Source organism: Canis aureus, chromosome 10 (genome assembly GCF_053574225.1).
Source record: "Canis aureus isolate CA01 chromosome 10, VMU_Caureus_v.1.0, whole genome shotgun sequence".
Taxonomy (NCBI): domain Eukaryota; kingdom Metazoa; phylum Chordata; class Mammalia; order Carnivora; family Canidae; genus Canis; species Canis aureus.
In genome coordinates this window covers 25525977-25551311 of record NC_135620.1, presented here as the reverse complement: position 1 = coordinate 25551311, position 25335 = coordinate 25525977, and the positions used below count along the sequence as shown (strand labels likewise).

At 35.8% G+C, this 25335-nt stretch overlaps 1 protein-coding gene across 3 annotated transcripts in view; it reads right to left on the bottom strand.

Annotated features, from left to right (window-relative positions):
- Positions 1-25335, bottom strand: part of SMAD5 (SMAD family member 5) — a 57122-nt gene that overhangs the window by 5053 nt on the left and 26734 nt on the right. For all 3 annotated transcript variants that reach the window (XM_077911768.1, XM_077911770.1, XM_077911769.1), the window contains 4 exons: positions 21431-21682; positions 17506-17625; positions 3877-4098; positions 1560-1816 (listed from right to left, as the gene is read on the bottom strand). In XM_077911768.1, coding sequence (XP_077767894.1) covers positions 1560-1816; positions 3877-4098; positions 17506-17625; positions 21431-21682 — 851 coding nt within the window. The remainder of the gene's footprint in view (positions 1-1559; positions 1817-3876; positions 4099-17505; positions 17626-21430; positions 21683-25335) is intronic.

The window sequence follows — 25335 nt, the reverse complement described above, 5'->3', positions numbered from 1 at the left end:
AAATCCCTCTTGAAACTGTCAACCAGCCTAAACCAATTTTAACTTACTAACAAATAGATACTTTAACAGTGGAGACCACAAAACCAATCTTAGAATTCACCATGGAATTAAAAGCAACATAGAGTTGCAGTATTCAAAGAGATAGGATTCCTTTAACAGAAACCCTTGGAGCAAGAAATGTTTCAGAATTCTTTTTCTTTTTGAAGTTTAGAAAGTTAATACAGTACAAACAGCTCATAATTAAAACACTATTATTTCTGCAGTGAGATACATCCTCACTAAATGGAATAAGTAACACATAGCAACAGCCTCATGTAAGTTTACATCAGATTTTGTTATGAAAAAGTTTTGGGTTTTCAGGTTTGGCTTTTTTTTTTTTTTAACCATCAGATAAGACACTGTAGATCTGATCAATGTATACAAGTGTAACTAAAGTAGCTGGGATGAATTAAGCTGGAACACTTTAGCCTTAAACTCTAAAGATTAAAACAGAATTTTTTTCACTTTTATTTTCCTAGATCCACCAAGGTCTCTGCTTTACAGCTTAGAGTACTGCTGGTCTAGGGAAATTAGGCTTGGGAGGGAGGAGATGGGGAAGTAGAAATTAAATACATCACAGTTTTGTTTCAGGGGCACCAGGGTGGCACTGTTGGTTAAGAGTCCTGGGAGTGAGCCCTGTGTCCCTGCCTTGCATCCCAGCATATCAGGCTCCCTGCTCAGCAGGGAGTCTGCTTCTCCCTCTCCCTCTGCTCCTCCCCTCCCACACCCACGCATGCATACACTCTCTCCATCAAATAAATAAATAAAATCTCTAAAAAAAAAAAAAGTTATGTTTCTATGGAGGAGGAATGCCTTTGGGGCTAATAAACTGATGCACAGAACAGACTTACAGCAAAGCAGCAAGGCAACACTGAACTGTGGGTCTGAATACCAAAAAGAAAAATCCCGCTTAGAGCATTTCACAGTTGGTTTTCTTTGGCTAAATCCTTAAGGACCAATTGGATAGAGTACAGGATGCTTTTATGCATCACTAAAATTCTTTCCTAATTTTACTCATAAGCCATCACCCTTGGAAGGCCAGTAAAATAAGCCCAAGAGCAAATGATAAATTTGAAAAGTTCTTTCAACTTTGCAAATCCTTAATAACAGAGGTTAAGTGCAAGGAAGATAATTTTAGTCTCCTAAAGAATTTTTTAAGTCACTCCAGTGGGATCTAATAATAATTGAAACTGCTGAGGCTAAGGAACTTCAAAAGCAATTTTAGTGTTAAATGCTTTCTAGCAATTCAGTCTTTAACTGAAGCTCTTTATAAACTCAGCCCCTATTCAATATCAAAATCAGTATCGTGTGTTTTATAACATCTGGATTATAAAATTAAAACTTCGACCTATTGTGTGGCTTTGAAGCTATAAATTCAAGAATGTCATTTAAAAACCTATTAAGTCAGGTCAAAAGTAAATACCGATTTTCATTTCAGGAAGACATTTTAAAATCATAACCTATAGAAATATGCAAATTTACAGTGACTCAAATTAAGCTACAGGTTATAACCCACTCACCTTGACAAAACTCATTCGGATGGTACACATTTTGGTGAGCTCATACACTGCCTCAAACCCATGGTTGACAGACTGAGCCAGAAGCTGAGCAAACTCTTGGTTGTTAAAAATTTTGAGGCTGCAACTGCTGGGAATCTTACAGACCGTGGTAGGATGAAAGCCATGATGAAAGTTGCAGTTCCTACTCTGAACAAATATGCTGCTGTCACTGAGGCACTCTGCATACACCTCTCCACCAACATAGTACAGATGAACACCTTAAAAAAACAAGCATTACAAGACTCACCTTAATAAAGGTGAAATAATAAAAATCATAAATTTTTTTAATAAAAAAAAAATGTTTCATTATACAATGAAACCAAAGAGGTTGTAGAAGGTGCAACCAAGAACACCCACTAACCTATAGCAAAGGCCCAACAGTCTGTAGATATGAAGCTACCACTAGAGGGCCTTAGACTGCCGAAGATAATCAAGAGGTTAATGGCCTCCATCTACAGTGGTCCTCAAATAACTGAGACTTAAATTAAGCTTAAGGTTGGCAGCTTATTAGGTTTATCAGTTCTTAGGTTCTTTTCTTTTCTTTTCTTTTTGGTTCTTTTCTCTTTGCCAACAATCATTTATTATCTCTAGGAGCAAAAGCAAAGGCAAAAAGACAAAGAAAGCGCAAATGATGAGTCCTTTCAAAGGAACGCTTGGTGCTAAGTTAATTTATCACAGAGTCAATTGGCAAAGTGTTTTGCACTCTTTTAACTAATGGAGAGTACAGCAGCATTAAAAATTTGGCCCTAAGTCACATATGTAATTGCAGGTCACAGGAAGAGACTTTAATTTTTTTTAAGAAGAGACTTTAAACGGCAGATTTATTTTACTTCCCTTGAAAAGAATGGTTTTGGTATTTAAAAATATATATATATGTAAATAATATGTGAAGTTTCAATATTAAAACTTCAACTTCTATAGCTAAAGTTATTTCCAACTTTTTACTTCCACAAAGAGTGTTAAAAAGGCCATCCTTGTATACACATACCTCATACACGTGTGAATCACAGACTTGTATTAGGCTATGATACAAAAAACTGTTTTGGGACACCTGGGTGGCTCAGCAGTTGAGCTTCTGCCTTTGGTTCAAGGCATGATCCTGGGGTTCCGGTATTGAGTCCTATTATTGGGCTTCCAGCACAGAGCCTGCTTCTCCCTGTCTAGGTCTCTGCCTCTCTCTGTGTCTCTCGTAAATAAATAAAATCTTTAAAAAAACCAACAACTGTATGTTGTTGTTTCTAAGCAAATAAAATGACCCATGGAGGAAGGGATCCTAGAATTAGATACCGGGAAAAATGGGAAAACAAATTCTAGAATTTTAGAATTCACCTGGTAGATTTCTCTTAAATCATTCTAACGTAGTGGGAAAATCAATACATAGAAGTGAGGCATTTCACCAAAAAAAAAAAAAAAAAAAAAAAATCAATGCCAAGTTGGCAACAGAGTCAAAAAAAGAACAGAAACTTCCTTTCAACTTATTTTTGGCCATAGTATTTTGCTGAATCTCTTCTATAAGAAATCACATGACAATTATAATTATGGACCTTTTGTTCTAACTTGGACTAAGACTTTCTCAAGTGAAAGAAGTAGAACAGAGCGAGTGGCAAAAACTAAACTTACAAGACAGGCAATACACTCTACCTGGGAAAGGTTTCCTTTCTGACCACTTGCATGAGCCTCTGATATTTCATTGAGGTGGGAAAAGTTACTTGTTTATTGTGGCAACTGTCTTGCTGGATGAAACATAAATAAAACCTGGTTACCTGAATTTAAAAGGCAGGAGGAGTGGTGGAGAGACTTGTCATTCAAACTGGATTTCCCACCTATAACCCAGCTCCTCCCCACATAACAGAAGTTCTTACAAGGCACCTCTTCTCAAAAAACCATAATTAAAAAATTCTAATCCTATGCCAGCAATCATATATTCCACAAATATTTGTTGTGTACTTACTGTGAGCCAGGAACTATTCTAGCTGCTGAAAATAATGCTATGAACAAGGCAAATTTCTGTAAAGCTTGTATTCCAGTCAAGAAGGCACTCAAAAAATAAATAAAGAAATCGTATGATTTCAGATCCCAAACAAAGAAAAACAAAGCAGGATAAGGAAAAGAGGACTGATGAGGTCTTGACTTAATACATTCTATGGTATCTGCACCTTGAGAGCAGAGCCCATGCTTCAGGCTCACATTACACTCTAGTGCCTTATACAGTGCACGGTACAGAGCAAGAACAGCAAATGACTGATTTCAACTGAACGCAGGGCAATGACAAAATTACCTTTTCCAATATGTCGTCTAGTGTTCTCAATTGTTGAATTACGATTAACATTTGACAACAACCCCAAGCAGAATCTACTTTTATTATTTGAAGGGTCTGTGAATCCATCTACTAACACACTAGTAGAAGATGCATGAAAAGCCTCCCCAACACGATTGTTTAATTCATAGTAGACAATTGAACACCAATGTTTGGGCTCTTCATAGGCAACAGGCTGAACGTCTGTAAACAAACCAGATTTAAAAAACGATTAATGAGTAAATTAGAAACCCCTGATTCTTTATGTGTTTCCCTTACAAACCAGATAAAAAAACGATTGAGTAAATTAGAAACCCCTGATTCTTTATGTGTTTCCCTTACAAACCAGATAAAAAAACGATTAATGAATAAATTAGAAACCCCTGATTCTTTATGTGTTTCCCTTTAAGCCAATCCAAGCACTCAATGAAAAATATTTTCAGATATTTCACTTAAGTCTCTCACTGTCCTCCCTGGCTTGGAGTCTGTACTTAAAAAAAGAAATGGCCATGAATATGATTTTAAAACTTTTCTAAATGCAAATATAAAGACAGGCAATATTACATTTATTTTACTTTTAAATTTTTATTATTTTAGTTGACATATAATACCATAATAGTTTCAGGTGTACAAGGTAGTGATCAGATACTCCTATACATTATGCACTGCTCACAATGGTAAGTCTAATAACCATTTGCCACCATATAACACTGTAACAATATTATTATTATTCCCTATACTATACTTTTTTACCCTATACTATACTTCTCACCTCCGTAACTTATTTTATAATTGGAATTCTGTACCCTTTAATCCTCTTTTCCTGTTTTATACACCACCCTCCTCTGGCAACCACCAGTTTGTTGTCTGCATTTATGAGTCTGTTTCCGGTTTTTTTATTTGTTTATTTGCTGTGTTTTTTGGATTCCACATAGGTATGAAATCATATGGTATTTGTATTTCTCTGTCTGATTTATTTCACTTAGCATAACATCTTCTTGGTCCATTCATCTTGTTGCAAAATGGAAAGATCTCATCTTTATGGTTGAGGAATATTGCGTATATATCTCCTTTATCCATTTATCTATTGATGGACACTGACATTGCTCCCATATCTCGACTACTGTAAATAATGCTACAATAAACACACATGTATCTTTTCAAATTAGTGTTTAAAAAAAATAGTGTTTTCACTTTCTTTAGGTAAATACCCAGTAATGGAATTACTGGATAATATGGTATTTCTATTTTTAATTTTCTGAGGAATCTGCACACTGTTTTCTACAGTGGCTGCACCAATATACACTCCCACAACCAGTACACAAGGATTCTCTTTTCTCCATATCCTTGTCAACGCTTGTTATTTGTCTTTTCAATACTAGCCATTCAGACTGATGTGAGGTGGTATCTCACTGTGATTTGATTTGCATTTTCCTGATGATTAGTAATGTTGAGTATTTTTTCATGTGTCTGTTTACTATCTGTATGTCTTCTTTGGAAATATGTCTATTCAGGTTCTCTGCTCATTCTTCTAATTTAACTGTTTGGTTTGGGTTTTTTTTTTTTTTTTTTTTTTTTTGGTGTTGAGTTATGTGAGTTCTTTTTTATTTTGGATATTATCCTTTATCAGATATAACATTTACAAATATCTTCTCACATCCAGCAGACTACACCTTTTCTTTTGTTGATGGTTTCCTTAACTGTACACAGCTTTTTATTTTGGTGTGGTCCTAACAGTTATTTTTTGCCTTTGTTTCCTTTGCCTGAGGAGACATATCCCATAAATACGTTGCTAAGGCCAATATCCAAGTGATCAGTGCCCTATGTTTTTTGAGAAGTTTTATGGTTTCAAGCCTCACGTTTAGGTCGTCTATTTTGAGTTTACTTTGGTATATGGTGTAAGAAAATGGTCCAGTTTCATTTTGTCACATGCAGCTGCCCAGTTTTCCCAACACCATTTACTGAAGAGACAGTCTTTTCCCCATTGTATATTCTTTCCTCTTTTGTCACAGCTTAACTGATCATGTAAGTGTGAGCTTATTTCTGGGCTCTCTTTCCTGTTCAATTACTCTAAAGTTGATCCTGCAATTTTACTGATTTCATTTCTTAGTTCTAACAGTTTTTTGTTGTTGTTGAGTCTTCAGGATTTTCTATATTTTATATATATATATATATATATATATATATATCTGCAAATAATGATAGTTTACTTCTTCCTTTCCAATTTGTGTGCCTTTTCTTTCTGTTTCTTGTCTGATTGCTGCAGCTAGGACCTCCAGTACTATGTTGAATACAAGTGGCAAGAGTGGACATCTTTATCTTGTTCCTGATCTTAAAGGAATAGTTTCAGCTTTTCACCATTGAGTATGATGTTAGTTGTAGGTTTGTCATATGTGGTCTTTCCTATATTGTTTCCTTTAAATCCACTTTGTTGAGCGTTTTTATCATAAACAGATAATGATTTTTGTCAAATGCTTTTCTGTATCTATTGAGATGATTATATGGTTTTTATCCTTCGTGTTAGTAATGTAATATGTTGCAATGGTTGATTTACAGATCCTGAACCACCATTGCACTCGGGGAATAAATTCCACTTGATTGTGGTAAATGATCCTTTTAATGTACTGTTGAATTTGGTTTGTTGACATTTTGTTGAGGATTTGTGCATCTATAAGTTCATCAGCAATACTGGCCCATAGTTTGTTTTTTTTTTTTTTTGGTAATGTCTTTATCTGGTTTTGGTATAAGGGAAAGGCTGGCCTTGTAGAATTAATCTAGAAACTCTCTTTCCTCTTCTATTCTTGTAATAGTTAGAGAAAACATAGGTATTACCTTTCCTTTAAATGTTTGATAGAATTTACCTCTGAAGCCCATCTGAGCTTTTGTTTGTTGGGAGTTTTTAAATAAAAATTTTATTACTAGTAATCAATTTGTTCAGATTTTCTAATTCCTCCTGATTCCGTTTTGGAAAATAGTAAGTTTCTAGGAATTTATCCATTTCTTCTAAGTTGTCCAATTTGTTGGATAGTATTTTTCATAGTAGTCTTTTATATTCCTTTGTATTTCTGTGGTTTCAGCTGTTACCTCTCTCATTTCTGATTTTATTTGGACCTTTTCTCTTTTTTTCTTGAGGAGTCTAAGGGTTTGACAATTTTGCTTATCTTTTCAAAGAAACAACTCTTGGTTCCATTGATCTTTTCTATTGTTTTTTAAGTCTCTATTTCATTTATTTTTACTCTGATCTTTATTATTTCCTTCTTCCTACTAGCTTTGAGCTTTGTTTGTTCTTTTACTAGATCCTTTAGGTGTAAGATTAGATTGTTTACTTCAGATTTTTCTTGTTTCTTGAGGTAAGCCGGTACCACTATAAACTTCCCTCTTAGAACTGCTTTAGTTGGGCAGCCCGGGTGGCTCTAGTGGTTTAGCACCGCCTTCAGCCCAGGGCCTGATCCTGGAGTCCCGGGATCGAGTCCCACATCGGGCTCCCTGCATGGAGCCTGCTTCTCCCTTTGCCTGTGTCTCTGCCTCTCTCTCGCTCTCTGTCTCTCATGAATAAATAAATAAAAAATAAAATCTTTAAAAAAATATTAAAAAAAAAAGAAAGAACTGCTTTGGCTATGTCCCAAAGATCTTCAACGGCTGTGTTTTACATTTTAAGTTGTTTTCCTAGCACAATCTATTCAAGGTTTATATGTGTATGACAAACCTCTGTATAAGCAACCTGAAAGATTTAACTATACCAGTATTTGTAAAATTATTCTAAACAAAAATATGAACTAAAAAGGCAAGTGAGACTCTCAGCAAGCTAGGAATAGAGGATAATTCTAGAATTTGATAAAGAACATTCACAGGGAACTAATACCTAACTTCATACTTAATGGTGAGGAACTAGAAGATTTTCTGCCAAGGCCAGAAATTAGGTAAGGATGTTCTCACCACTCTTTTTTAACACTGTACTGGAAGTCCTAGCTAATGCAGTAACAGAAAGGGAAGTAAAAGGTACACATGTTGGAAAGGAAGAAATAAACCCATCTTTGTTCACAAATAACATGACTGTCTATACAGAAAGCCTGAAAAAATTTATTAAAGAAATTCCTGGAACTAATTAAGCTGTTACAGTAAAGTTGAAAGATGCAAGGTTACTAAGCAAAAATCAATCACTTTGCTATACACCAGCAATGAACACGTGGAATTTAAAATTAAAAATTTTATATTATATTAGCCACTTATATTAGCATTCTGAAGAAGAAATACTTAGGTAAAAATCAAACAAAATAGGTATAAGGTCTATACAAAGATATACAGCCCTAAGGAGAGACATTCAAGAGGAACTAAATAAATGGAGAGATAGTCCGTGTTCATGGAAAGGAAGCCTCAATTCTGCCAGGAAGTCATTTCTTCCCAACATGTATCAATATAGTTATCAATGAAATCCTAATCAAATTCCTAGCAAAATCATCTTGTGGATATCAACAAAGCAATCCTTAAAGTTTCTTTGGGTCAGCAAAAGATTCAGAATAGCCAACATAATACTGAAGAAGAATAAAATCAGAATGACAATATTCAACTTATTCAAGGTAGCATGGTACAGGCAAAAAGAATACATATACAGATCAAAGGTACAGAAGAGAGAGCCCAGAAAAGACCCATATAAATACAGTTAACTGATTTCTGATGAAGGCACAAAGGCAATAAAGGAGAAAAGATAGTCTTCTCAACAAATTCTACAAGAACTGACATTCACATGCAAAAAAATTAATCAACACATGTTACACCCTTCGCAAAAACTACCTCAAAGTGAATCACAGACCTAAATGTAAAACACGAAACTGTAAGAGCTCTAGAAGATAACAGCACAAAATCTAGGTGACCCATGAATATGGTAATGAGTTTTTAGATACAATACCAAGGCATGAACCATGAAAGAACCGAGAAGCCAGACTTTACTAAAAATTAAAGACCTCCGCTCTGCAGAAGACACTATCAACAGAATGAGAAGATAAGCTACAGACTGGGAGAAAATATTTATATACACAAAAGACATATCTGGTAAAGGACTAGTATCCAAAATATACAAAGAATTCTTAAAATTCAACAAAAAAAAGTAAGTAACCCAACTTAAAAAATGGGTCAAAGACATAACAAGCCACCTTATCGAAGAAGATATACACATAACAAGCATATAAAACCATGCTCCACATGTGTCATCAGTAAATGCAAGTTAAAATAGCAATAAAATACCACTATACACATGTAAGAATGGCTAAAATCCGTAAGAGTGACATCATCAAAAGCTGGTGAGGATGTGAAGCAATAGGAATTCTTGTTCATTGCTAGTGGGAAAGTAAAATGGTACAGCCACTTTGGAAGACAGTTTGGCACTTTCTTACAAAACTAAACATACTTGGGGTACCTGGGTGGCTCAGTGGTTGAGCGTCTGCCTTTGGCTCAGGTCATGATCTTGGGGTCCTGGGGATTGAGTCCCACATTGGGCTCCCCACAGGGAGCCTGCTTCTCCCTCTGCCTATGTCTCTGCCTCTCTCTGTTTCTCATGAATAAATTAATAAAATCTTTAAAAAAAAAACTAAATATACTCATACCATATAATCCACAAGCATGCACCTCAGTATTTACCCAAAGGAGTGAGAAACTTATGTCCACACAAAAACCTACACACAGATGTTTACAGCAGCTTTATCCATGACTGCCAAAACTTGAAAGGAACCAAGATGTCCTTCTGCAAGTGAGTAGATAAATAAACTGTGGTGCATCCAGATGACGGAATATTATTCAGCTCTACAAAGAAATTAGCTATCAAGGCAGGAAAAGGGATAAGGGAACTTACAGGCATGTTACTAAGTGAAAGAAACCAATCTGACAAGGCTAAATACTGTATGATTCTAACTAGACATTCTGGAAAAGGCAAAACTATGGAGACAGTAAAAATTATCAGTGGCTGCAGATTAGAAGAAGCAAGGGGTGAACAGGCAGTGCACAGAGGATTTCGAGGGCAGTGAGATTATTCGGTATACCGCAGGTCTACCTCTGTGTGTTACCAGTACTATAATGGTACATACATGCATTATTCATTTGTCATAATCCACAGAATGTACAAGATCGAAAACGAACCCTAATGTAAACCATCGATTTGGGGTGATAATACTGTGTCAAGATAGGTATGACTATAATATATATAATATATGTACCACTCCAGTGAAGGGTTTTGGTAGCTGGCAAGGCTGTGTATATGCGGAGGCAGGGAATGTGTGGGAACCCTGTACTTTCCTCTCTTGTTTGCTGTGAATCTAAAACTCATATAAAAAATGAAGTCTGTTTAAAAAAGGAACGAAAGGAAAAGGAAAAAAAACACAACTAAGTGAGCATGAACTTTTGGTAAAAGTTAGTATACATTCTAATGTTAAACGCCAGATGCGCCTATGGGAAAAGATTATACACAAAATAAATTACCAGCCAGACTTTTATTATTGTAAAAGTCAACAATTCATAATGGATGTAATAGATGGAAGGACACATATAAACTTTTCACCCAGGGCTGGTAGAGTATCTTGGGGCTGAAATCAGGAAGGAAAGTCATCAACTCTCAAATTTCCTTTCAAAAAAAGGGGCACAGATTTAAAAATGTCCAAAAAACCCTCAAGAGTGGCTACGTGGCCTAGGTGGGCAGTACAAGGGAATCGGTTAACTTTTAAGACTCAGTTCTGATTATTCAATTGCAAAGAATTCAGATAAGGAGGAACAGAAAAAAATAAACTAATGTGGACCCAGAAAGAGAAGTGTACTAAGGGCTTGGAATTCTAAAAAGTTTATATAAAAGATGGAACAGGGAGGGGCCCACAATCAGAGATACATACAAATGAGTTGCAGGCAATTATAAGAATAGTGTCAGAAAAGCTAGAGCCAAGAATGATCAGAAGCTTGTAGGAAAAAAGTGCTAAGCAAAACTAAAAAGGCTCAGAGAAAAGAAGAGAAAGAAGAACTCTGCTGCTGCTCAAAGCTAAGGACATACTGTCAAATGGCAATTTAGGGCGCTACAGTTTAACTCTGATGTCCTTTTGGTCACTTCTGTCAAAGAAAACAGGAAAAAAAAAAAAAAACAGAAAATAGGATTGAAAGGAGGGGAAACATTGGTGAAAAAAGACCAATGAGGGCAAGAAGACTTGAGTGCCAAGTCGCTGCAACAAATGATAGTGCAAGGAGTATCTAACATAAAACTCCACAAAGCTGCACTCCAATCTCTGGACAGCCAGGACAAAGAAGGAAAGGAAGATGACAGGGGAGGTAAATCCAGTTCATAGTTTCAGAATGAGAATACCATTTACTGGTTATCACCTGATGCAGTATGCTATGGCCATTACACATAGTGTCTAATCCAATCAATAACCTGTAATTCCTACGCAAATATTCTGTTTAATGTACAAAGAGGGAAACAGAGCAGAGACATTTAAGCAGCTACCTGAGGCTGCAAAAGCAAGTAAGGAGAGGTACAGGAATTCACATCCAGAAAGTAATATCCTGAAACATTTGATTCTACACGAAGGTCGATTCTATGAGCTACAAGAAAATCAGTATGACAAAAGTCCTAGATAAATTCTAGACCTTGAAAAAGCAAAGACAGTATTCACACATTAACAAGACTACCAGGGAGGCCTGAAATTTAACTGTTCTTAGAAATGTGGGGCCCTTGGGAAAGCACAGCATGACATACACTCCTTCAATATCATCACAAACCCATACAAAGCACGCAAAAACATCATTCTTTTAAGAAACGTATAAAATGGCAGTACCATTACTTCTAAACTTGTTATAAACTAAGGAGCTTTAAAGTCTCAAAACAAAGTGACTTTAGAACAATAATGAGATTCCACTTAACATATAATAGGATGGCTATTATATTAAAACAAACAAACAGAAATTAACTGTTGGCAGGAATGTAAAGAAATCAGAACACTAAGATACTGCTCAGGGGAAATGTGTAAACAGTATAGCTGCTGTGGAAAAGAGTTTGGCAGTTCCTCAAAAAGTTAAACAGAATGACCATAAAATCCAACAGTTCTACTCATAGGCATAGGATACCAAATGAATTAAAAAGCTGAGAGCCCAAAAAATACCTGTACAGCAATATTCATGGTGGCATTATTCACTATTCTACCAAAAGTTAGAAACAACCCAAATGTCCATCAACTGATAAATGGATTAACAAAATGTGATATATGCCTACAGGAGAACACATACAGTCTTGGAAAGAAATGAAATTCTGACACATGCTGTAACATGGATAAACCTTAAAAATATTAAGCTAAGTGAAAAAGCTAGTCACAAAAGAACAAATATGATATAATTCCACTTAGATAAGGCAAATTCTTAGAGACGGAAAGTAGAATAATGGTTATCAAGGGGCTAAGAGGAGGGGGAGTTACTGTTTAATGGGTAGAGCTCTGTCTGAGATAATGAAAAGTTCTAGAAATAGACAGTGGTGATGACTGCATGACACTGTGAATGTACTTAATGATACTAAGTTGTTCACTTTACCAACAGAGCCCCAAAGTATACAAAGCAAAAACCAACATGAATGAAAGTAGAAATAAATGATCTAGTAGTAACAGCTGGGGATGCCCCAATTTGGAATCTCATACCCTCAACAACTGACAGAAGAATTAGAAAGAAAATAAGCAACGATATAGACTTGGACAACACTATCAACTAACCTGATCTAACTAAAATCCAGAGAACTTATGATACCTTACAGTACCAAAATATACATTTTTTTTTCAAGTGCACATGGACTAGTCTCTAAAACAGACCAATGCTCTGCCAGGGGTTAGAAACCTTTCCTGCCCACCAAACCCAGGAACATATAAAAAGGATTAAATACCATGACCAAGGGGATGCAAATATTTTATTTTATTTTTATTTTTAAAGATTATTTATTTATTTATTCATGAGAAACACAGAGAGAGAAAAAGAGGGAGACACAAGGGCAGAGAGAAAGGCAGGCTCCATGCAGGGAGCCCCACGCAGGACTCAATCCTGGGTCTCCAGGATCACATCCTGGGCTGAAGGCGGCGCTAAACCGCTGAGCCACCTGGGCTGCCCATGGATGCAAATATTTTAAGTTTTGCAAGCCATGTGTTATTTTTGTCACAGATTCTTCTTCTTTAATAATCTAAAAGCCATTTCTAGATCACAAGCTGTACAAATATATGCATAAAACAATTCTCAATAAATAATTTTTAAAAGAATTGGAATCCTACAAAGTATGCTTTGCAATCTCATAGTGGAATTAGATTAGGAATCAATAGAAAAAACTGGGGAAATGCCCAAAAAAATGTGGAAATTGATTACTATGTTACTTAATAATCCAAGGGTTATAGTAAGAAATTACAAGGTAAATTTAAAAGTATTTTGAACTAAATATGTATGAGAACAAAACATACCAAAATTACGAGGCAATTAAAGGAACGGTCTTAAAGAAGAAGCAACTGAAACTAATCATCTAAGATTTCACCTTAAGAAACTATAAAAAAGGCAAACTAAACGTAGAATAAGCAGAATAAAGAAAAAAACTAGAGAATGGATTTGGAAATCAATGAAAAATAGAAAAGCTGGTTCTTCCAAAAGATCAACAAAACTAACAATCCTTTAGCTAAACCAACCAAGCAAAAAAGAATAAGACACATATTACCAAAACCAGGAATGAAGATATTATCACTAACCTCTACAGAATTATAAAATATACTATGAAAAACTTTATGCCAACAAGTTAGACAATTTAAACAAAATGGACAAATTCCTAGTAAGACACACATTACCAAAACTGACTCAAGAAAAAAGGAGACTCTGAACAGACTGATCCAATTAAGGAAATTGAATCAGTAATTAAAAATTTCCCCACAAAGAAAAGTCTAAGCCCCAAATGACTTCATTGGTAAATTTTATCAAATATTTAAAGAAGAAATAATACAAATAAGCTCTTCCAAAAATAGGAGAGAATACTTCCCAACTTACTCCATGAGGTCATTATTACCCCGATACCAATGCTAAATAAAGACTTCACAATAAAACTACCACTATCCCTCCCTCATGAATATACAAGCAAAAATATTCAGCAAAATATCAGTAAATCTAATCTAGAAATATATTAAAGGGCAGCCTGGGTAGCTCTGCTGTTTAGCACCACCTTCAGCCCAGGGCCTGATCCTGGAGACCTGGGATCGAGTCCCAAGTCAGGCTCCCTGCACGGAGCCTGCTTCTTCTCCCTCTGCCTGTGTCTCTGCCTCTCTCTTTCTCTGTGTCTCTCGTGAATAAATAAAGAAAAGAACTATCCCTATACATTAAAAAAAAAAAGAAAGAAATATATTAAAAAGGATTATATACCTTGACCATTTGGGAATTATCCCAGGAATAAAAGCCTGCTTTCACATCAGAAAGTAAGTTCATGTAGCACACATTAACTAGAAAAAAGGGAAAATAACTCATCTGATCACCTCAACAGATACAGAAAAAGCCTCTGACAAAAGCCAACATCCGTTCACGGTAAAAATTCTTAACAAACTAGGAATAGAAGAGAACTAATAGTTTATGGCTAGCGCTCTAGAAAAATGGTGAACAGAAGTAGTGAGACCAGGCTCTCTTGTTCCCCATTGTAGGGGGGAAAGTAATTCAGTCTTTTGCCATCAAGGATGATGAGAGCTACAGGCTTTTTGTATATGCCCTCTAATAATGAGAGAGAGAAAAATATTAAAGGCATCCAGATTGGATAGCAAAAAAAAATTTTTTTAAGCTTTTTTTTTTAAATAAAAAGAAAGATTTTATTTATTTATTCATGAGAGGCACAGAGACAGAGAGAGAGGCAGAGACACAGGCAGAGGGAGAAGCAGGCTCCATGCAGGGAGCCTGGTACGGGACCCAATCCCAGAACCCCAGGATCATGTCCTGGGCAGAAGGCAGATGCCTAACCACTGAGCTACCCAGGCGTCCCAATTAAATGCTGTTTTTTATTGACATGTTCCTGTATTTAGGAAACCCTAAGGAATCCAGGTACCCACACACATACACACACACACACACACAAAAAAACCCTACTAGAACTAATAAATAAGTTCAGTAAGGTTGCAGGTTATAAGATTAATATATGAAAATCACTTGTATTTCAATATATTTAGTTAAGTAGAAACCAAATTCTATTCACTTAGGAATACATCTATAAAGAGAAACAAAAGTAAAAAATTTATACTAGGAAATGGACGATCTAAATAAATGGAATGACATACCACACCTGTGGACTGGAAGATGATGGGAAACCTCCCCAAGTGATTTATTTTTTTTTTTTTTTAAGATTTATTTATTTATGATAGACAGAGAGAGAGAGAGAGAGAGAGAGAGAGGCAGAAACACAGGAGGAGGGAGAAGCAGGCTCCATGCCGGGAGCCCGACACGGGACTCGATCCTGGGACTCCAGGATCATGCCCTGGGCCAAAGGCAGGCACTAAACCGCTGGGCCACCCAGGGATCCCTCCCCAAGTGATTTAGAGATTCAATGTGATCTCTACCAAAATCCAAGGAGGGGATTTTGGGGAAGCAGAAATTAACAACTGGTACTAAAATGAAACAGAAATGCAAATAATGCTCAAGTGCTGAACAATTCTGAAAAAGAATAAAGTTGAAGGAATCACACTTCTCGTTTTCAAAACTTAGTATGAAGCTTTAGTTAAGTATCTCAAGTACTATGAAGTATAGACCCACAAATCAATGAACAAGTTAAGAGTCCTGTAATAAACTCTTAAATTTGTTCAACTGATTTCTGAAAAACATAAACATGACAAGGCATTTCGATGGAGAAATGGTAGATACTTTTTTCAACAAAATAGTGCCAGGACCAAATGGGTATCTATATGCACAAAGATGAATTTACATTTTTAACATACAATACGCTTAACTCAAAATGAATCACAGACCTAAATGTAAAAGCTAAGCCTATAGAATTTCTAGAAGACGACAAAATAGAAAATTTTCAGGTTTTGGGATAGACAAAGATTTCCCAGATTCAACACCAAAAGCAGGAACAAGGAAAGGAAAAACTGGTAACTAGACTTCTGCCAAAATTAAAAACTTTCAGCTCTTTCTGCCATCTTGCAGCCTATGGAGGCCTGCTGGAAACAGGACTACTAAAACACAAATGCGTCTGGGAGGCTGTCATCCAAGGCCATTTTTACTGGCTCTAAGTGAGGTCTATACAACCAGAAGGAGCACACAGCTCTTCTTAAAACTGAAGATATTTATGCTTGAAATGAAACTGAACTCCTATATAGGCAAGAGATGTGCTTCTGTGTACAAAGCAAAGAACAACACAGTGACTCCTGGAGGCAAACTGAACAAAACCGGAGTAATCTGGGGAAAAGTAACTTGTGCTCATGAATGGAAACAGTAGCATGGTTTGTGTCAAATTCCAAAGTGAAGTTCCTGCTAAAGCCATTTGCCACAGAAGCCATGTTACTATACTCCTCAAAGATTTTAATTTACAGAAAAGAAAATAAAGGTGTAGAAAAAAAAAAAAACTTTATGCTTCAAAATGCGAAAATAATCCAGATTGAGAGATATCTGCAAACCATACATCTAGTAAAGGATTTCTATCCAGAATATATAAAGAACTCTTAACAGCTCAACAATAAAACAAATAGCCCAATTAAACAAATGGGCAAAAGATTTAAATATTTCATGAAAAAAAATACATGAATGGCTAATAAGTACATAAAAATGCTCAACATCATTACTAATTACAAAAATGCAAATTAAGACCACAATGAGACCCGTCATACCCACTAAAATGGGTACACTCAAAAAGACAGACAATAACAAGTATCAAAAGCATATGGAGAAACTGGAATGGTCATATGTTACTCATAAAAATATAAAACAGCACTGCTACTCTGAAGAAATTTGGCGGTTTTCCTTAAATAGTTAAATTCATGTTGACTCAGAAATTCTATTCTTAGGAATTAATCCAAGAAAAATATAAATAAAGCCCACACAAAGAGTTATATGCAAATATTCCTAACAGTATTGGTCATACTAGCCAAAAATTAAAAATAATTCAAATGTCCACCAACTGGTGGATAAAAAAATGTGGTACATCTCTACACAATGGGAAACTGTTCAGCAATAAAAAGGAAAAAACTACTGATACATGTTTCAACCTAAAAGAACCTTGAAAACATTATGCTAAGTGAAAGAAGTGAGATGCAAAAGATTACACATTATGCAATTCTACTTACATGACAATGTTTAGAAAAGGTAAATCTATATACAGACAACAGATTAGAAGGTCTCTAGAGCAAGGACAGGAGCAGAGATATACTGCAAATACAGACAAGGTAGCTTTTAAAAGGATGAAAATGTTCTAAAACTAGATTGTGGTGACAGAGCAAAACTATACATTTACTAAAAATTACTGAATCATACACTTGTAATGGATGTTATGGTTGTAAATTCTACTACAATAAAGTTTTTTTAATAAAGTTTTTAAAAAGTAGTAAGGAGTTAAAAATAAGCAAGATAAGAGTAACAACAAATTATGATTAGTATTTCTCTTACCTCTGCTGGATATACTGGGCATAATCTGAGGAATCATATTATTGCTTGTATCCATTGGCTGGGAATTATCTTGACCCATTTGATCATCTGGTGGCATATAGGCAGGAGGAGGAGTATCAGCTAAAAAGAAAACGAAACAAGTCCCAAAAGAATAGTTAGTATCTTCACCCTGCTTTAAAAAGCATTAAAAATTTCCTAAGATTATCAGCACAGTTTGCCAATGACCATTAGAGACAAAAACAATGTAGGATGCTATCTTAGGTCAAGAGAAAAGACAGCACACCCATTAGCCACTGAAAACCTTGCTAAAGGTCCACACGTATTCAGTCCAATCCAGGAAGATCAATGCTAAAATTCACTGAAACAGAATTCAAGGTCAAGAATGTTGTCTTTATGTTAATTAGAATTACACGGTGGGATAAACTGCCAACAACTACAAACCAATCCAAAGGACAAAAATTATCCTCGTTTGAGGGTATCTCTACAGAGACACTTTTAAGTTATCAAGATCACATACTGTATGCTGTTAATTAATACTGAAAATACTGAAAACCATACTCCTACTAAATGTACCAACACGAACAGCAGCTAGACATCTAATTCTTTTCAACATCCTAAAATGGCTGTTGTGCCCTACTAAATGACTAGCTAATTCTTAGGAAATCTGAATGTTAACTAGAAAATCTCTTGAGTTGCAAAAGCTATAGCTAGGGGCGCCTGGGTGGCTCTGTTAAGTGTCTGCCCTTGTCTCAGGTCAGGATCAAGCTCCTTGCTCAGTGGGGAGCGTCCTTCTCCCTCTACCTCTGCCTCTCCCCGTCCCATTCGCGCTTTCGGTCTCAAATAAATAAAATCTTACCCAAAAAAACAAGAAACAAAAACTACAGGTATTATTTCTTTGTCTCAGTACTATAAATACTTAATATAATCTTTCACCCAAAGGTTTATGTATTTTGACACACAACTGTAATCAGACTCTAGGACAAAGTATGAAAATTAGTTTTGGTACAGATACCTAACAGCAAGTTAAACAGTTGATGATTCCTCTTGAAAAAATAAAAACTAAAAACTGCATCAACTGATGCAGTAAAGAAACCAGAAATAGTATACTTACACATGACTCCACATGCAACCGTAGACATTCAAATACTTCTTGACAGAGTGACATAATGATGCGTCCATACATGACATGCCATTAATAAAATTTGGGAACTTTATAACATCTGCTTATGAACTTTTTCTCCAGGCAAACCAGTTCATCAGTTACCTAATCAAAGATAACTGGGTTGCCTTTTAACTTTCCCAAGTCTATAATGATGTGACAAGTAGTAAAGTCAAAAAAGCAGACTTCAGAGTCAGAGAAACCTAGGTCAGAAACCTTAGGCAAGTTACTTAAAATCTTCAAGTGAATATCAATTTCTTTCTCCACCTGTATAATAGGAGCACTATCTATCTCACACTGTTATTCTGAAGATTAAATTTAATGTAATATCTTTCATCACAGTACTGGTTAGACAAAGGCACTCAACAAATAGTATTTCATATTATATAAATTATATGAAACTATGTAAGTCAAATAGGACTACCTTTTTTTTTGGTAAAACTTGTATTTTTAATGCCTGATAATATGTAATTTAGTTGTTTGGGCAAATAAATGATCCAATGATATGTAAATAACACTACCAGTTTTCCAGATTACCTACTACACATGGTAGTCATCAAACACAGAGCCTCTTTCTGTCTTTAGGTTTTTGAAAACCTACTAGAACACTCTAAAAAAACAAAAAAGAACACTCTGCCCTTCATGCATATAGGACTCCCGATGAAACCTTTCAAGTTAGCACCATTTGGCTTTCCTCTTCAGTCATGGTGGCAAGTCACTCTGCACAGCTAGTTATAAATGTATATATGTATTTCTGATTCATCCACTCATGTAACAAATATTTACTGAGGGTCTACTGTACACCAGTGTCTGATACAGAGACTGGGGATGTAGCAGTAAACAAGAGAGGCTAAAATTCCCCTTTCCATGGAGTTTATAGTCAAGGCAAGGAGAAAAGAAAAGGGCAGAATATAAATAGACAATCTGTTAGATTGTAACACACACTATGGAGAAAAACCAAGCAGTGAGAGAAAGAAGGTAGGATGAAACAAGAAACTGAAACTTTTTTCATCATTCTTAAAGGATCATCTCTCCAAAATTCTATTTTCTTTTTTTTTTTTTAACATACAATTTATTTCAATCAAAAAAAACTAAAACCAGTTCACCCATTTCCCCTACCCCTTGTCTCTGGCAACTACCATCCTGTTCTCAATACCTAGGAACCTGGACCCCCCCCCTTTTTTTTTTCTTTTTAAGATTCCACATATAATAGAAGAATCATATGGTATTTGTCTTTCCCTGACTTACTTCATTTAGCATAATACCCTCAAGGTCCAGCTATGTTGTCACAAACGAGATCTCATTCTTTTTTATGGCTGAATATACCACAATTTCTTTATCCATTCATCCATTGATGAACCCTTAGGTTGTTTCCACATCTTGACTATTATAAATAATACTGCAACAAACCCAAGGGTGTAAACGTTTTGAAATTAGTGTTTTTGTTTTCTTCAGGTTAAGTACCAAGATATTACTGGATTATGTGGCACTTTTATCTTTAATTTTTTTTATCTTTAATTTTTTGAGGAAACTCCATATTGTTTTTCACAGTGGCTGTACCAATCTGCATTCCCACCAATAGTGCCTGTTTTCTCCACATCTTTGCCAATGTTTGTTATTTCTTGCCTTTCTGATAATAGCCCCTCTAACAGGTAAACCACTCATTGTGGTTTTGATTTGTATTTCCCTGGTGACTAATGATGGAGAGCACATTTTCATGTACCTGTTGGTCATGTGTAGGTCTTCATGGGAAGAAGGGCTATTCAGGTCCTCTACCCATTTCTTAACTGGAATGTTTGTTTTTGTGCTATTGAGTTGAAGGACTTCCTTATACATTTCACATATTATCCTCTCATCAGACAGGATTTTCAAGTATTTTCTCCATTCAGTAGGTTGCCCTTTCATTTTATTAATGGTTTCCTTTGCTGTGCATAAGCTTTTTGTTTGATGTAGTCCCATTTGTTTATTTTTTTGCTTCTGTTATTTTTTGCTTTTCTTATCAATTCAAAAACTCAGCACCAAGATCAATGTCAAAGAACTGCCTGCCTAGGTTTTCTTCTAGGAGTTTTATGGTTTTAGGTCATATGTTAAAGTATTTAAATAACTTTTAATTTTTTTTTTTTTTTTTTTTTGCATACAGTATCAGACAGTGGTCCAGTTTCATTCTTTTGCATGTGGCTATCCATTTTCCCAACATCATTTATTAGATAGACTGTCCTTTCCCCATTGTATATTCTCACCTCCTTTGTCATAAATTAACTGTCCAAGTGTGGGTTTATTTCTGGGCTCTGTCTTCTGCTCTATTGATCTATATGTCTATTTTAATGTTAATACCACACTGTTTTAATTATAGTTATCTTTAAAATTGTAAGTTAATTATATTTCAACTTTTAAAAATTTGTTTAAAAAATTACCATAGCTTTGTAATATAGTTTGAAATCAGGCAGTGTGATACCTCCAGATTGATTCTTCTTTCTCAAGATTGCTTTGGCTATTCTTGGATCTTTTAATGGTTGTATAAAAATTTTAGGACTGTTTTTTCTATTGCTAGGAAAAATAAAGCTACTTCCATTTTTAAAAAACATACAGTACATGGCAAAATAAAATCCAAAACTCTAGAAATCAAGTAATTACCAAAGAACAGAGAGTCAAAAACAGCTACCTCTCAGCATATAACAATTCACCCAAACGACCAGCAGTATAAGAACTGCTGATTTTCAGGTGTCATTTTTTTTTTTTTTTTAAATCAATAAAATAAATTCTTACCTGGGAGCTGAAATGGACTTCCTGGTCCAGAACTTGCTGGGGAATTGGGATATGTGCTGCTAGCAGGGGAAGGGGGATAAGGGCTATTTGGAGATAAGGGAAAAGGAGTGTTGTTGGGCTGGTGGAAGGAATCTGGAAACGTTGCATTCTGTGGCATGTGCGGCTCGTTGTGGCTCAGGTTTCTAAACTGAACCAAAAGGCTGTGTTGTGGATTGAATTCATTGTGACGAGGCACTAATACTGGAGGTAAGACTGAAAGAGAAAAACCAAAAGTCATCCATCAGCAAAGACAAAAGCAAATATCTCATGATGGAAAGGATTCAGTAAAACTGCAAACCCACTGAAACAATTTACTTTCAGGAAGAACTATTTTGTAGAACCCTGAATGTGTATTTACATAGTAACTACACCAAAAGCTAAGGATTTAGGCCTGTATAATGAGCTCAGGAAAAGAGAAAATCCAGAAAAGATACCATTCCTGTTCTATAGGAAAGAAGGCATATTTAAAAACGATCATATGTAGTGAGAGTTCAACAGAGGTGAGCATTTCCAGCTAGCAAGAATCACACAAAATGCTGTGGAAAAGGTAACATCCGATTACCATTAAAGAACAGGGAGTGCCAGGTGCAGGGATAGTAGAAAAGAAACTGGGGAGACTAGGAGGGAGAGAAGAAAGCATAGCTGCTTGGACTGAGCACTGACCTAGGAGCTAAGATCAGAGTGTGATACTGAGGTCAGCTATAAAGATGCCTGAAGGCCTCTGTGTTTCAATTTTGAACATTTCATCTTTCTTAGTTTGAAAGATTTCACATTTTATGTTCTTCATAAAGAAGAACAAGTTTTCTTGTTCAAGTTCAGTTTTCCCTAGTGAAAATAGTAACATTTCCTACATAGAAGTCCTCCATTCAAAATCAGTTTTAGGGCAGTCTGGGTGGCTCAGAAGTTTAGCGCCGCCTTCAGCCCAGGGTGTGGTCCTGGAGACCCGGGATCGAGTCCCACATCTGGCTCCCTGCATGGAGCCTGTTTCTCCCTCTGCCTGTGTCTCTGCCTCTCTCTCTCCCTGTGTCTCTCATGAATAAATAAATAAATAAAATTTTTAAAAAACAATCAGTTTTATAAACATGATAATGAAAATGCATCCAACAAAGCCTAAATATTTTGAGATATATTTTTTTTTTAAAGGTTCTTATTCAACTATTCACGTTCTCTGAAGATCCAAATGACCCATCACAGAAATGTCGGACTACTTTTCCCTATAAAATCCAAACAAACCTGATTTCTTTAAACTCTTACTGTATCAGTTCATTTTTTTCAAAACTTTCCCGTATTTGTCAATTTAATTTTGCTTCCAAAAATCTCATTTTGACATCATTCAGCAGCAACTAAATCAAACTGTTTTTAAGCTAACTAGGTCATACTTCCCCTCCCAGAACTAGGGATATACCTGAGTAATGAGAGGCTCTATAAAAATCAGTATTCATACTGGTTTTTGTCTCTTTCCTCTGTAGTCAATCTGTGTTGTAATTATGTGGTTAACATTTGACTACAATTGTTTCGTTCTACTGTATATTACTAACTGCTGTTCCCTTTACAGAATGATGGGACAGCTGCCATTAGAGAGTAGGACATTAGACAGCAAGAATTTCTATGTTTAGCTGGCTAGCAAGCTGAAAGACTTAGTGAAATAACTACTGAGGAATTCAATCCAGTAAGGATTCCTTTACTTTTTAGAAGCAGAGCTAAAATCACTGACTTCTCTCTATTGTTTATATTCACTTTAACAATATTTTCCTCCAAAATACAGTTTAAAAAGACATGCTGTAAGAGAGAGCAAATACAGCAACCTAAGGCTCCTCTCATACTGCTTCCAGAAACAACAAATTTAAACTCTTAGCCATCTCTTCGAACATTTACTTTGCGCAACGCTAAATAATATGCTTATGTTGTTGTTATTAATTTGCCAAGGCATCATTTGCCAATTTGCTATTGTGGCAAATTAAGTAATTTTTTCCTTATATCATTCTACCCCACTCCCATTCCCATTCCCCTCAATAAAGCTACATAAAAAATGTTGGCTAAATCAACAGCTGGTGTTTATTATATGTACAAATATTCATTCCTGAGCCAAGTATGTACTATGATTATATTTTTTTGAACAGTGCTTTAAGTAAAGCTGATTATTGACTTGTTGCTTCATTTGCTTAATCTTAAGTACATACCACTAATATTTCTAGAAGTCTAAAAGATCTGTTAAGTTTCTATCAATACTATTTTCCACATGCCACAAATAAACAAATTATCTATTAACTCATTTTCTGACCTCTTCATCCTTCTATGATCTAGACTGGTATTCCTTAAGTCTCCTACGGATCTCAAGTCCTTAGACTTCCTTTCTCTTCTCTCCTGTTGGACCCCATTTCCTTGACCTAATGTGCTATTTTTCTTTTTTTTTTTTTAATGTGCTATTTCTTTTTTTTTTTTTTTTTTTTTTTTTTTTTTTTTTAAATTTTTATTTATTTATGATAGTCACACAGAGAGAGAAAGAGAGGGGCACAGACACAGGCAGAGGGAGAAGCAGGCTCCATGCACCGGGAGCCCGATGTGGGATTCGATCCCGGGTCTCCAGGATCACGCCCTGGGCCAAAGGCAGGCGCCAAACCACTGCGCCACCCAGGGATCCTAATGTGCTATTTCTTAAGAAGGGTAAAAGGAAGATAAATTTTTAGTCCTTGCATATATGAAAATATCTGTCTTTCGTTTGTCTGCAGACAGATTCCAGCATAAACAACTTTTTCTGAATTTTAGGGGTACTGCTTCATTGTCTTCTAGAATCCAGAACTGCTTTGAGAAAGCCAATGTTCTCACTTCCAGTCCTTTGTATATGTCCTGTTTTTTTTTTTTCTCTCTGGGAGCTTTCAGAATCTTTTTTTAACGTGATATACTAAAATTTCATGCATAGGTCTTTTATCCCTAACAGCACCATCACTGCTGTTCCCTTACCTAGTTTCCATACCTAATGTTATTTCCAGAGCTTTTTTTTTTACCATACCAGGCTTATTATCTCCATGTGAAATCCAGCATGGTAGACATCCTCTGTGGCCACCATGATTCCCAACTCTTGATATTCACCCTTGCATAATCCTCGTCCTTTATGTTATTATCTCTGATTTGCTACTAACCAACAGAATATGGCAAAGTTGATAGAATGTATGTGATGACATGGTAAAAGAATATAATGCCCTTCTGCCAAGACCCTCTCTCTTCTTACCGTCTTTAAAGAAGTAAGCCCGCCATGAATGTGAGCTACCTATGAAAAAGGTGTCAAACAAATAAAAGCAACCACTAGTCAACATCAAGAAGAGTCCAACAGCCCACAAGGAACTGAACCCCATCAATAATCACATGAGGTGGGAAGCAGATCCTTCTTCAGCTGAGCCTTATATGAGACCTAAGCCCTGACCAACATCTTAAATATAGCCTAAGAAGGACTCAAGTTAAGCCATGTCTGGACTCCTGGCTCAAAGAAACTGTGAGATAATAAATGTGTATTAAGCCACTTAGTTAACCTGTAATGCAACAAAAGATAGCTAATGCATCCAATTAGTATCTCCGCTTATACGATTCATTCATTAAAAAAATATATTTAGGGGGGCAGCCCCAGTGGCGCAGCGGTTTGGTGCCTGCCTTTGGCCCAGGGCGCGATCCTGGAGTCCTGGGGTTGAGTTCCGCGTCGGGCTCCCGGCAGGGAGCCTGCTTCTCCCTTTGCCTGTGTCTCTGCCTCTCTCTCTATCATGAATAAATAAATAAATCTTAAAAAAATAAAATAAAAATTAAAAAATATATTTACTGTGCACCATATACTAAGAGCCAGGTAATACTACTATTCTAGGCACTGGTGATGCAGT